Source organism: Myodes glareolus, chromosome 4, assembly GCF_982192425.1.
Source record: "Myodes glareolus chromosome 4, mMyoGla1.1, whole genome shotgun sequence".
NCBI lineage: Eukaryota > Metazoa > Chordata > Mammalia > Rodentia > Cricetidae > Myodes > Myodes glareolus.
This window is the reverse complement of record NC_142029.1, coordinates 6549278-6562438: the sequence shown is the minus strand read 5'-3', so window position 1 is coordinate 6562438 and position 13161 is coordinate 6549278. Positions and strand designations below refer to the sequence as shown.

At 49.5% G+C, this 13161-nt stretch overlaps 1 protein-coding gene across 2 annotated transcripts in view; it reads right to left on the bottom strand.

Moving 5' to 3' along the window:
- Positions 1-803, bottom strand: part of LOC125393510 (uncharacterized) — a 175966-nt gene extending 175163 nt beyond the window's left edge. Inside the window, exon 1 of one of the 2 annotated variants that reach the window (XR_015737652.1) lies at positions 113-386. Coding sequence is in view for 1 of the 2 variants with exons in the window: in XM_085689010.2 (XP_085545136.1) it covers positions 113-328 (216 nt within the window). In the remaining variant the exon portion in view is untranslated. Of the gene's footprint in view, positions 1-112 lie in introns of both variants that reach the window. The other variant, XM_085689010.2, reaches the window with a different exon arrangement.
- Positions 804-13161: the final 12358 nt, after the last annotated feature.

The following is a 13161-nucleotide window of genomic DNA, read 5'->3' as shown; positions in this document are numbered from 1 at the left end:
CAATACAAACGAGGTAAGGGCGTTGGGAGTGGAGGGGTTAAAGAGACAGCCACTACTAGTGCCCCTCCATCTGGTTCAAAAGATGTCACGGCGGCCACACCGTGGACCTTACCTTGCTCTCCCCCCTCTCGCCGTTGGGTCTCGCCTCTGGATCGTCGCTGTCCTCAGCGCCCGCACTCTCGCAGGGCACTTCATCCTGAGCCAGCTGCTGCTGGGGTTGCGGCTGGGGCTGGGGCGGCTGTGGCGGCGCCTGGCAGGCTCCGCCAGCCCCCTGGGAGCGGGGGATGGGCTCCGGGCGCGGAGAAACTCCCTCCACATCCATCTCCATCTTCCCATTCACTGGAGGGCAAGACAAAAGCGGAGCGGAGACTTGGCAGCGGCGCCCGGCGGCTCCTCAGCGGCCCGTGGCACGCATGGCTCGCCGAGGAGGGGCCGCCTCGCGCGCGCCCTCCCTCCTGCCACCCTTCGCCCGCACTCCCCGCGGCTCGGCTCCGGCGCTGCGGGGCGTCTGGGCCCGGGAGCCGGCGAGGAGCGGGTGGCCGCGTGTCCTTGGAGCGCTGGCCTTCAGGCGCCCCCCGGCAGTCCCGCTACACCGAGCGCATCCTGACGGTGGCAGGGCGCCTCCCAGCCGCGCGCCCCAGCCAGCCCTGGGGACAGCCCCAGGGACTTGTTCTCCTTATCCTCGATCCGGGATCCACGATCCTCGATCATCTGGCGTCTCCGAGGGCCCCCTGGGTGTTTCACCGCCCTTCCAACCTTCTGAACAAAGTTACTGGAAGAACAAACCAGATGGGCAGCCTTTGCCTGGCGACACTGGCAGGGATAGAGAATGTCAGGTGTCAGTGGGATCTTGCACCCCCAGCCGCTGACCAGGCACCGACCCTATCTGTCGCCCCCTTCCCAGCACAGAGGAACGGAAAAAGGGAGGGTGTTCTGACCTACGCATGAGGTTGTCAGGGAAACTATGAGAGGTTTCAGGGGAGGACTCATGGTTGGAGAGACCATCCCAACCCCGGGTGACTACCCCCTCCTGACCCTGGTTCTTCCTCCTCAAGCCACCAAGAGTGTCTGGAGTACCAGTCCTTCTCTGGTTGCTTATGTGTGGCTCCCAGAGCCTGGCACCCAGTCTGCCCTGATACTGGTGACCCTGCACAGGGGAACAGGAGCACAGAACCAACCAGTATCCATTCCTAGCTGGAACAGACTTAACCTAGTCTTGGGCATTGGTGGGGGGGGGGCGGTTAAATTGGGAAGGGGTGGGGCTCCATGGGATGGAGAGGATGCCTGGATCTGGACCAGCTTCACAGTGCCGAGTTTGGCACCAAGGTGTGCAGCTGGGAGGATCAATGGAGGAGGAAGGGACGTGGGGTGTAGCTGCCAGGTTTTACTGCAAGGAATTCTGTGGTGGGCGCCAACTGGGCACCAGCTCTCCCAAGTGGGTAGTTCTCTCAAGCAAACTGGGCAAATTTTAGGAGGTGAGGCTAGGGGCAGGCAGTGAAGTGCTCTGTAAACACAGAGTTGGCAAGGAAAGACCTGGAGAAGCTTACACTGGGACTCCTTGTCAGTCACGTTGACCAAGTCTGCTCTACTCACATAGAAATCAAGAGGCGTTGCTGGGCTAGTATCAGTGATTCTGAGCCCTGCAGTGCCAAACAGGCTGAACCAAGAGATTGCCTCTATTTCCAAGTCCTAAGAACTGGAGATGGTGTCCCAAGACTCTATATGCCAAAGCTGCATGACTGTGTAGATGCTCACGCGGGAGGCCTACTGCTCTGGACTTCCGTTCTCAGTGGTCTGACCCTGGGGCAGCTCGAAACATCCTTGGTATCTGGAGCTGGAACTCACAATCCTTGCGTGTGGGGAGGGCCTGTAAGCATGTGTAACTATCACAGATCCAGAGCAGATTTCAGATGCTTACCTTTGGGGACATGGAGCCCTCTGGAACGCCTCCACCAAGCAGCCACATCCCTGTCTTCAGATCCATAGGTCTCTCCACTTCGCCATCCACACCCTCCCCTGTGCCCCTTCCTGACCCATCACTTTACAAACTCATCCACTGCCTCTTCACTGCTGAAGGGCCTGCCACTGGCTATTGCTGTCTCCTCTGGAAGTTACCAGCTCAGCTCACCCCAATCACCATAAAGATCACAGGTGAGTACCAAAGAGCCCTTGGCAGAAACCTTTAATGGGGTCTAATGTTGCAACTCCAGGGTGCGGTAGTAGAGGGTGGCTCCAAGCTCATCATAAAACCAGGAAGGGCATGTGGCAGGGGTCTGGCATATAAATGTGCACTGTAATTTGCAAGAGCCATAGGCTTCAGACCACACTAATCACATTCTGTGGAGATGCCCGAGCCCTCTCTCTGCTCTGAGTCAGAGCAGCTGCCGGTGAGCAGGGTCATCTGGAGTTCACCTGGCTTGTCTTGAACACTGTCTTCCCTACCTCCTGTACATTGTTAGGAGTGGCTTGGGCTGGAAGAAGGCCTCCTAAAGGGGCCCTGGTTCTTTTGTAGTATCCATGGTTACAGTCAACACACAACCAGCTGCTGACGTGTTCCTACAGAAATCAGACAGTATGAAAAGTAGCTGGTGAAAGCCGGGCGGCGGTGGCGCACGCCTTTAATCCCCGTGCTTGGGAGGCAGAGTCAGGCGAATCTCTGAGTTTGAGGTCAGCCTGGTCTACAAGAGCTAGTTCCAGGATAGGTCCCAAAGCTACAGAGAAACCCTGTCTCGAGAAACGAAACAAAACAAAAAGTAGTTAGTGTGAACAGTCTGTCCAACCAGCTGCCAAACAAAGGGCCGCCAGATGGACAGTTCGGGGCTTAAGGCCACTAGGCCTAAGGGAAGAGTACGTCATCTGCCACTCCAGGGATCCAGTGGCCTTCTCTGGGCATAAAAGTTTACTTACAATAATGATTTAGCAATACCAAACAAACAGTCCCAGTGGCATTTAACAGGGCACAGGGACTAAGGTATATCTGAGCCATCTCCAGGTGAGCAAGGTGACCTCTGCAGTTTCCACTTGGTCCTGGAAGTAGCTTAGGGTGTCCTGGGCATTGCAACAGTAACTTTGCACACTCAGGATGTTGGGACAGTGAGGAGGCCCGGCGAGTCATGAAGAACCTGTTTAACATTAAATAGTCATTTAGTCTGGGTTTTGAGTTCCAAAATGTCCCCGAATGGATCCAGAGATAAGTGAACTGCTCGTGTATTTTCTAACAGAGAGTGGCCTTGTCCTTTAACACCCAGTGTGGGCCACATATGTGACTGGTGCAACTGGGAAGGTGCATGGCCCACTGGGCTGCTCAGCAGTGCCCACAGAGCTTTGGCATGCCAATGCACATAGTCCCAGTGGATAAGGTCACACCAGGTACATGGGCAGAATCTATCCTTTTCTGCAGCCTCTTACTCTCCGGGTTTTTGTGTGAGTATGAAAGCATTTTGAGGCTGCTTTAATCAGTATAGACAGGTCTAAGAACATAGAGAGTTTGGATGATGGCTTACCAGGCCTCCATTGTTGGGTTTTATTTTCATTATTTCTAAAAAGCTTCATTTCAAGTTTATTTCCTAAACTGAGAGCTCCTCAAACAACACAATGAGTTTACCTGTCCTGGATAGCCTAGACTCTTCAATGGCATTATGACCCTGAGTGTTGTAAGGTGTGAGCCAAGATAGGATGGCTGGGGCCTACAAAATGGCTCTGTGCAAAAAGGCTTCTGCTGCCAAGCCTGATTCTACAAATCCAGTCATGAAAACGTGGAGAAACAGACCCCCAAAGAGTGGTTCTCTGACCTCCTAACATTTGCTGTGGCATGTCTGCCCCCACTTCCAAAATATTTATTACAAAATAATAAAAACATTAAGAAAGCAGAACTATATGCCTCTGAGGATGATACTTCTCTCCACTCCCTCTCCAGCAGCCACTAATAAATCAAGAGTCCTTACAGGGTTTTTATTAAGGTAAATTAGATTATCTGTGTAATGTGCTTAGAAAATCACGCAACACACCGCATTGTCTGTTAGGCCTGGGCAGGACGATGGTAGAAATTGACCTTGAACGTGTATCTGAAGGCTTTGGTTCAGGAGCCAGTAAACAGGAGCTACTTGATTTTTCTGGAAGATGGTTGGCATCCTTGGAGAAGAGGGAGGGACTCACCAGTGTTGTGTGCAAGGAACTTCGGAATCTGACAGATTTTTCTTCTGTAGTGCAGAAATAAAATTCACATGTCAATTCAGACAGGAGCTGGGAGAGCTGTTGAGTTAATATTCTTCCATGCTTGTTACTTCCAAAATGTGTTTGTGAACTTTTTTCAAAGCTCAGATGAAGATTAAATAAAAAAAGAAAGATAAAATACTGTAACTGAATTCGTTCTAAATTTAGACATGTACTTTTAAAGGTTCCTATTGTTCAATGCAAATATTATTTTCTTCTGCCCCTGTAATTACTTGGGGGACATGAATTTTTTTAGCATCTGTCATAAGTAAATATGGACTCAGAAAATATATTGCATTTCAAAACTGTTGATTGCACCTAATTATGCATGTAAATTGCTACTTCAAGCCTGCAAACGGCTTACAACATTTGAAATTTTTGCCCTCCAAGTAGTCTGAGGTGTTTGCGTAGTATTTCGTGGCTGCCTGAAATGACACTTCACATCCTCGTTAGATGTCCATCAATGAGGAGTCTGCGAAGGGTTGTGCCCTTTTCCTGTCTCTCAGGAAGATTCAGGATGAGTAGACCACCAATTTTAACAAAATTCACCTTCTTCCTATTTACACCTGAGCACGCAATGTTGTTTTGAGTCACTGTGGCTATACAGTGTCCTTGGAGCACAGCTGGCTTAGCCTTTGTCACTCAGATGCTCCTGGGTGAACCTGGAGCCTTCCAAGCCTCCAGGAGCATGGAAGACACGCAGTCCTCGGCCTGCCAGAGATCAGTCACTCAGAATTGGAAACTGAGACCTCCAAGTGATTCCACTGAGTATGGGTTTAAGGAGGGCTGTCTAACACACGTGTCCTGTTGCTTTTCCTCTACTGACCTTTGCCATACACAGGTGCCCTCCAAGACTACCCAGAAAATACTTACATAGAAAACACAGCGTGGGGCTGTGAGGCAGCTCCCTCCATAAAAGTGCTTGCCTTAAAAGCAGGCTGTCCTGAGTTGACCCCAGGAACCCAGCCTTGGAAGTGTGGCAACAGCCAAAAGTTGTCTTCTGACACCTTAAGGCATACTGTTGTACACAGGCATCTGTACACACACACACGTGCATACATGTGAGCACAGCACACATGTGCATGCCCATACATGCATACACACAAGATACACTGCGACACCTTTACACATACTATTGTGCACAGGCACCCATACACATACGCATGCAGGTAAACATGTGTGTGCACACATAATAAATCATGACACTTTATGCATACTATTGGCACAGGCACCTGTGCACACATGTGTGCATGTGTGTGAGTACACACGTGCATGCACACACATACACACACATTCACATGATAAATTAACAATAAGCCATTCTACGCCTCACACTCTACGTTCCTCCATGGGCCTACCCTGCACACTGAAAAGCTTCATGAATTCATAGGAGCATGGGAGCTATGTCCACCACCCTGGTGGCTAAATACAAAGTTTGAGTGTGAGTTCTCCTAAAGTCCAAAGACATTAACCTCGAAGCACTTTATCTTGACTGGTGAAAGCTTTGTGGAAATGTGAGAAGTATGGTCATCTTTGCCCTTCTCTTAGAGAAGGGCAACTCCAGTGTCTTCCTACTGGGGTTACCAGTGTCTTGAGACACACAAGCAAACAAGGACAAGTTTGTGTCTATGCAAAGAAGCATCTAGTAAAACCTCAACAATTTGAAATAAGTTTGCACTAAAATTACATACCCCAGTATTTTTAGGAAGTTTAGATATCACTAAGGAACTTCTTTAAGCAATGTGTACATGATTCAACAAACTGATCTCTTCAGTTTAAGAAAGTCTCTCTATGGCTCATCTGAACTTTGTTACACAGGTTTGTTGGCTTCAAGTCTGCAGTCCTCCTGCCTCAGCTTCTCAAGTGCTAAGATTACAGGTGTCACCAGGCCAGCTTAAAATGAACTGATTTTTAAAGTATTTTTCCTTATGTGTTGTATGTGTTATGTGTGTGTGCAGGTACACACACCCACACATACATGTGTTTAGGTGAGAAGTTGATGAAGGTGTCTTTCTCTATAGCTATGTTTTCTAAAGCACCTATTGGTGAACTTGGACCTAGTCATCTTGGCCACACTGATCAGCAAGTCCCCATGTTGGCCTGTCTGTCTTCCAACTCACCCCTCACTGGAATTCACCTGGTTTTGTGTGGGTTCTGAGGGCCCAAACTTGGGTTCTCATGCTTGAGTAGCAAAGCATTTTCTCTGGTCTCTGAATTGTTGTTGAACGGACTTTCTGGTGCAGAAGGCCTCATCTCTAATGTATACAAAAGTCATCTGAAGAATGCGACAGTTCTCCAGGGCTGGGACTGGGCCAGCACCTCCAGGCCCTTTGACATCCACTGGTCCCCATGCTTGTCATCTTCCGACCTTAACGACTGGCTCCTGGCAGTAGCTTCCAAACCCAAATCACATGGGCAAATCACAAGGCTCAGTTCCTAAAGACTGAATGCCCCCCGCCCCCACAAATCAGGATGTCTGGAGGTGGGGTGGAAGCAATGATAAGTTAGGGGTGCAGTTGTTTTGTTTTCAAACAACCTGTTTTCTGTTGCTCAGGCTAGCCTCAAACTTCCAAGTGCCTGGATTATAGGTATGCAATGCCACACAGGGCACATGGTGATTCTTAAGCCTTACAGGTGGTAACCTGGTGTGGTGACAACTGAGAATCGTGCCTTCCGGGAGTCTCCACTGCGGGCAACAGTAGCAGCTGGGACCTGCTAGGCAATGCTACGCGCCCCATTCGGTCAGAAACTCAGGGGATGGAGTCCTGCAATCTGCCTTGTTGCAGGGCATGATTGTGATGCTCCTTCAGATTTCAGGGCCATTATTGTGATCCCAGGTTCTCTATGGCTGTGTCTTAGAGTCATTGGGAAGGTGTCAAGAAACATCAATCTCCCCACACCCATCAATCGGTGAAATAAAATTCTGAGGGCAAAATGGAAGCTGGTGATGTTAAAGTTCCCCCAGCTGATTCCAGCTGTGCAGACGGGGCTGAGCAACATTTCTATAGACTGAATTTTTATGTATGCAAATTGTGTTTCCATGGAGCAGCCGTTTCTTCTGAGGTTTTTTTTTTCCTTTTTCTTTTTTCTTTCTTTCTTTCTTTCTTTTTAATCCTTCCTTAATCTGCAGAAATGGAATGCCTGGAAAGGTAAGAGAGTACCAGCCCAATTAACACAGGTGCAAATTAGCCTGCTTGCAATATTTTCTGACAAACCATTCCCTTTTTCCCACCCACTTCCCCTCCTTGGTGACATGACAGCAGCTTCTCCTCACTGCAATGAGGCTTTGGTGTGACAAGACTCCATGGATGTGGCACCGGCCTGTGGGGACTTGGGATTCTTCCCCTGGGTTTCTCCGCCACCACGGGAGGCAGTCTCTGTGAACTGGGGTTGAAGAGCACCTTGCTGTCCAGACTGTGGTTCACAGACGTCACCGAGGAATCAGTTCTGAGTGCTGATTTCTGGGCCCCAGCCCAGTCCTTTGTAATCAGCACCTGCGCGTCAAGGAGCCCTGGTTGCCAGGAGGAACACTCAATCCTCCAGACGCTGGGCTACAGTGAGCACCTGTAAGACACAGGCTACCTTCATGCAACAACCTGACCCTACCTCCTCTGCCATCCTATTCTCCACTGACCCACCCCATCCTCGGCACTCTGCAACCCCCACCCCATCCTTACTTTCTGACAGATGTGTATTAGGCACTGAGCATGTGACCTTGTCCCATGGTTCCTTTTCTCACCCCTCCTCCCACGGATCTGTTTGTTCCCTGAGTCAAGTTCACATGTGCTGTTTAATCGTGATTATGTATGACTGGATGCAACCCAGGAACCAGAAATGATGGAAACCATTCAAAATCTGTCTTTCTGAGGCTGGTTTAATTCATTTAATCTGATTGTCTCGGCTCCATTCATCTCCACAAAGAATATCACTCTGAGCTTGTTTACGGCTGGAAACTTCCACTACGTATACACACATTCCCTTTGCGTGCGTGATGCATAGAACAGGAGGTCCTTCCATCACTCAGTTACAGTGAACAGTGCCGCTGCAAACCCTGCTGTCCAGGGGGCTCTGTAATGTGACAACTTGGAGTCCTTCAGAACCCTCTAGAACTTTTACAAATACAGCTCCAGTTGACAAGAAGAACCTACTAATACTCGTTCTACGCGAGGTTAGCATCTCCATCCAGGGGAGCTTTCTTTAACAATACCAGTGCTTGTCTTTGTGTGTTTCGGTAGAAGCCTCCCTCCCATATATGGCTGTGAGCACATGAATAGTGGCTAGTGTGGCTGAGAAACTGAATTTTAATTTTATTTCTTTCTAATTGATTTAAATTTAAATAGCTTCATATGGTTAGTGGCTCCAGCGTGTTGGACAACACATTTCCAAAGTAATCATCCTTCCTCTTGCCGAGTCTTATTCAAGCTCCCAGGTTGAACACTTGCCCATCCTACTCCGCTTTTGTGTGTATTAATCCCTGCTGAATTCACCAAGATGAAAAACATCTGCCTGGGCACCTCATTTGCATAATAAGTAACATTATGCTTATTATTTTGAATGAGAAGAGTTTAACTTGAATTAAATGCCACCAAAAAGTTGTCAAAACCTCTTTCATAGCATTCACAATCACGTACTTTAATTTTGCAGCCTTTTCAGACGCCAGCAGACACGGGGCACATCAACGGCTGCCAGGACAAGAGAATGCAGATGGAGTCAGGGTAGAAGAGACACAAAGACGTTCCCAGCTGCAGCGTCTTGGTGCACAACAGAAGAGCTGTGTGTGTTGACTCGAGGGGGTGAGCATCAGCCTGAGCGTGGAAGAAGAATCACAAAACAAAGGGGAGGTCAACAAGCCAGAAAACACGAACTAAAAGCTCAAACAGAAATGTGCTCAACAACTAGCCTGGCAATAAGTGTCTGATCTGTGGAACTGATAGAATAGGACACCATAAGATGGGATGAGAGGGAACGGAAGGTGGGCAAGGAAGCACAAACAACTTCCAGACAGACATCAGCCCCTTCCAGGCTTCGGCAGTGGGAGAACAGCCCTGGGAACACTGTGTCCCATGCGAACCCCTGGAAGATGCCGGTGCCACCGATGTACCTTAAACTGATACACTTCAGACAAGCAGAAGAACAAGAATATCCCAGGTGGGGGCAATTCAGTGGATAAGTAGTCTTTACACAAATAAGAAGCCCTGTGTTTAGATATCCAGTACTCACTCAAATGAAGGCAGGCACAGGGCACCCCAGCAGTACCCCCAGGACTACAGAAGAGATAGAGACTAGCAACTCTCTGGGAGCTCATTGGCCAGCCAGTCTAGACAGCCAGTGAGCTCCAGATTCAGTGTGTGGCCCTGTCTCAAAACATATCAGGCAGTGATGGAGGAAGACATCCAATATCAACCTACAGCCTCCACACGCACATTGTTGCAACATGAAAATGTGCATGGACACACACACACACACACACCAAAAAAGACAAAACTGACCACTATTTAAGAAACGAGAAACATGTTAAAGACACCCCCACCCCACCCCCACAGACCCTTGTTAGAACACACACTGCTTCGGAGCTGAAGCGGTCACATCCGCCTTGTGAAAGGAAGATGTCTCACTCTGGCCTATGCATTGCCAGCAGAGATTTGGTACTGTGAAATTCACAGTGATTCCCACAAAGAAACGTGTAGCTAAGGGCAACAGCCTCACTTCTGCAGGACAGTCACTTCATAGCAACAGAGCCCAATAAATAGGCCACGGTTGTTGTCCTTAGGAAAGAAAATTTCAGGGGCTCCAGACAGTATGACCTCAGGACAGGCTGAAAAGCATCATGACTTGCATGCAGGCATCTTCAGATCTACCCACCTCTCTATTCTCCGATACTGTAGGTTTCTTCACAGTCAACATCAATCCACCTTTTAAAAAAAAGAATCAGAATGAAGATAAAAGAAGACATGAGGGCCCTCACGGTGGCTCAGAAGGCACTGGCAGCTGCCACCAAACCTGACAAACTGAATTCCATCTTTGGGTTCTACCTGATGAAAGGAGAGAACACACTCCCGCAGCTGTCCCCAGATCTGCACAGATGTACCCACAGAAATCGCTAATGGGCAGAGAAAGACAAAGTTCTGGGGAGATGGCTCGGCTGCTAACATGACGCACTGTATCACACTTTGTGTGAGAACCAGATCCACCAGATCAGTTCTCCCCTGACCTCCATAGGCATACTGTGCCATGTGTGTCCTTCAATCCATGCTACATATGCACACACATGATAATCAATTAATGTTTAAAATGAGACTCTCCCACCCCTGCCCCACCTCCAAGGACTCCATACTTTAATCTCTAGGTCCCCACCCCATGTCCAGGAAATGAAGGGCAGAGAGCAGTCAGTCTGCCCAGGCAACAGTGGAGCAAGGCTGCCTCAGTGGGACCCTTTGACTTCCTGAACCTTCCACAGGACATAGGTCTGCAGAGCTGGATCTGAACGTGGAGGAGCTTCATGACACTGGCATGGAGGAGTGTCCCCTGCACTCTCTTCTGGTCATGTCTACCCCCGGAGCTCTGGTGTGGGCCTCCCAGCTACCTCTCTATGTTCGTTTTATTTTTTAGATTCTTTGCTGCACACCAGAGACACGGAAATGCGGGAGAGTTCAATTGAAAACAACAGCAATGGAGCTGGGCGAGCTACAGCTGGGTCTATGAAGCATGAGGCTGATGACTAGAACCCTGGTGTGGTGGCATCTACACTCGTAATCCCAGTGCCAGAGAAACAGGGACTGGAGAATCCCTGGGACTTATTGCCAGACACCTTCGCCTCCTTAGAAAGTTCCAAGATAGTGGGAAAGACCTTGTCTTAGGGTTCTATTGCTGTGATAAAACACTGTGACCAAAAACAGCGTGGGGAGGAAAAGGGTTTGTTTCACCTTACAGTTCTCAGGTTACAGTCCATTGCTGAGGGAAGTCAGGACAGAGACCCAAGCCGAGAAGGACCTGATGCAGAAGCCATGGAGGATGCTGCTGACTCGCTTACTCCTCATGGCTTGCTCAGGCTACTTTCTTACATATCCCAGAACCACCAACCCCGGGTGGCACCACCCAGAGGGCACTGGGCCCTCCCACATCCATCATTCATCAAGAAAATGTAACACAGGCTTCCCAACGGGTAATCTGGTGGGGTCATTTTCTCAACTGAAGTTCCCTCTTCCTAAATGACTCTGGCTTGTAAACCTAGCCAGCACAGCCCCTCTCTCTTCAGGAAGAAACAATACTGATGAAGTATGGCTAGAGGGATGTGAACAGACTAGCAAAGTGGGAGCAGGCTTTCTGAGATGGCTGCTTCTTCTTCTCAGGTTACACTGCAAGGAGAGCTGATGGGGCGACATGGTGGCAGGTGTCTAGACAGGACCAGCAGGAGAAGGGTAGGCTCCAGGGCACTAGAAATCCCAGAAGCCGGCATCTCTTTAAGGGCTTCTGGAGTTTGATTTCTCCCAGTCCGAATTGCAAAGCTGTTGCGTTTCCATTCCCTACAGGCTGGTTCAGTTCTTTGTATCTTGGGACAAATTCAGGAATTCCCTGGACAATCACCAACAACCCCGTTCCCCCGCTACCCTTTTATATCTGAGGTTGTCCTGAGACTTTCACATGCACATGCACACGTATGCATATGCACTCGCATACATGGATGTGCCACCCGCACATATGCCCCCTCGTCATCCACAGAGACATGGGGTGTGCAATAAATGACCAGAGAATCAGGAAAGCAAAGGCCTTACGATGAAAGCACTTGGATGCCTCAGCAACCAGAGTGCTTCTCCATGAGCCTATATGCAGCTCCCATAAATCACCAGGAAGGGAGTTATTTTCTGTGGGCATGGCAGGACCACACTGGTCTCGAACTAATGACAGTCACCTCCTCTGCCTCTCCTAGGTGCTGGGGTCACAGGTGTGCCCCCACCACACCTGTCTCTTCTTAAACTGTGTGACAGAGCCAGAGAACGTGCAGGACTGAAATAGCCCTTCTATTGCTCATAAGGTCTGGGTTAGAGGACATTGTGTGTAGGCAAACAGTCTTCCTATTTCTGACTAGTCTAGGGCCAAGCAGACTAGTCTACCTGGTCACAGCAGTGAGGGCATGTGCCCCAAAGGCAGCCGACTTCTAAGGCAAGAGAAAGGGCTGGCAAACAACGCGCGTTTGTTCTGAGTGAGACATGTCTCCTGCAGCAGAGGGAGCGGAGTGAGCTCAGAGATTCTGCTAAACTTTCTCTACCTATAAACAAACAAATAAAAACCCCAAAACAAAATCATCAGAACTAAGAAGGCCTACTTCCCCCAAGAGAATCCTACATCAGTTTTAGCTCTACATCGTATATTCCAGATCCCAGTTTCTTGACCACCTGGTGAGTCCAGTGGCAGAGAATTCTGGGAGGCTGTCTTAGTCAGGGTTTCGAAGGCTGCGAGAGAAGGCAGTGACCAAAAGCGGCTTGGGGAGGATGAGGTTGATTTCACCTCTCAGCTTTTAGGTCACAGTCATCGCTGAGGGATGTCAGGGCAGGAACTCAGGGCAGGAAACAGAAGCCAGAGGACCATGGCTCACTTATATACCCCAGGTCCACCCATCGTCAATCAAGGCTTGCCTACAGGGAACCCAAGAGGGGACGCGTTCTCAGTTGAGGTTCCCTCCTGACAGATGACTCCACTGTGTCAGGTTGACATGGAAGCCAACAGCACAGAGAACTGCATGAACCGCTTCTTCCCCTGCCTCTTTCTCACTCATTGGTCCTGTGTGGCTGCTAATCCACCAGCAGCATCTCCAGTACATGCAGCTCAATCACAGAACTAAGTTCCTGGGTCTTCCATCCCTATTCAAAAGGGTGAAGAGTCAGAGCCCCCAACCCAGCTCTCGGCTCTCATTAGTGCCAGACTCCACTCTGCTGAGCTAAGGCTGCAGAG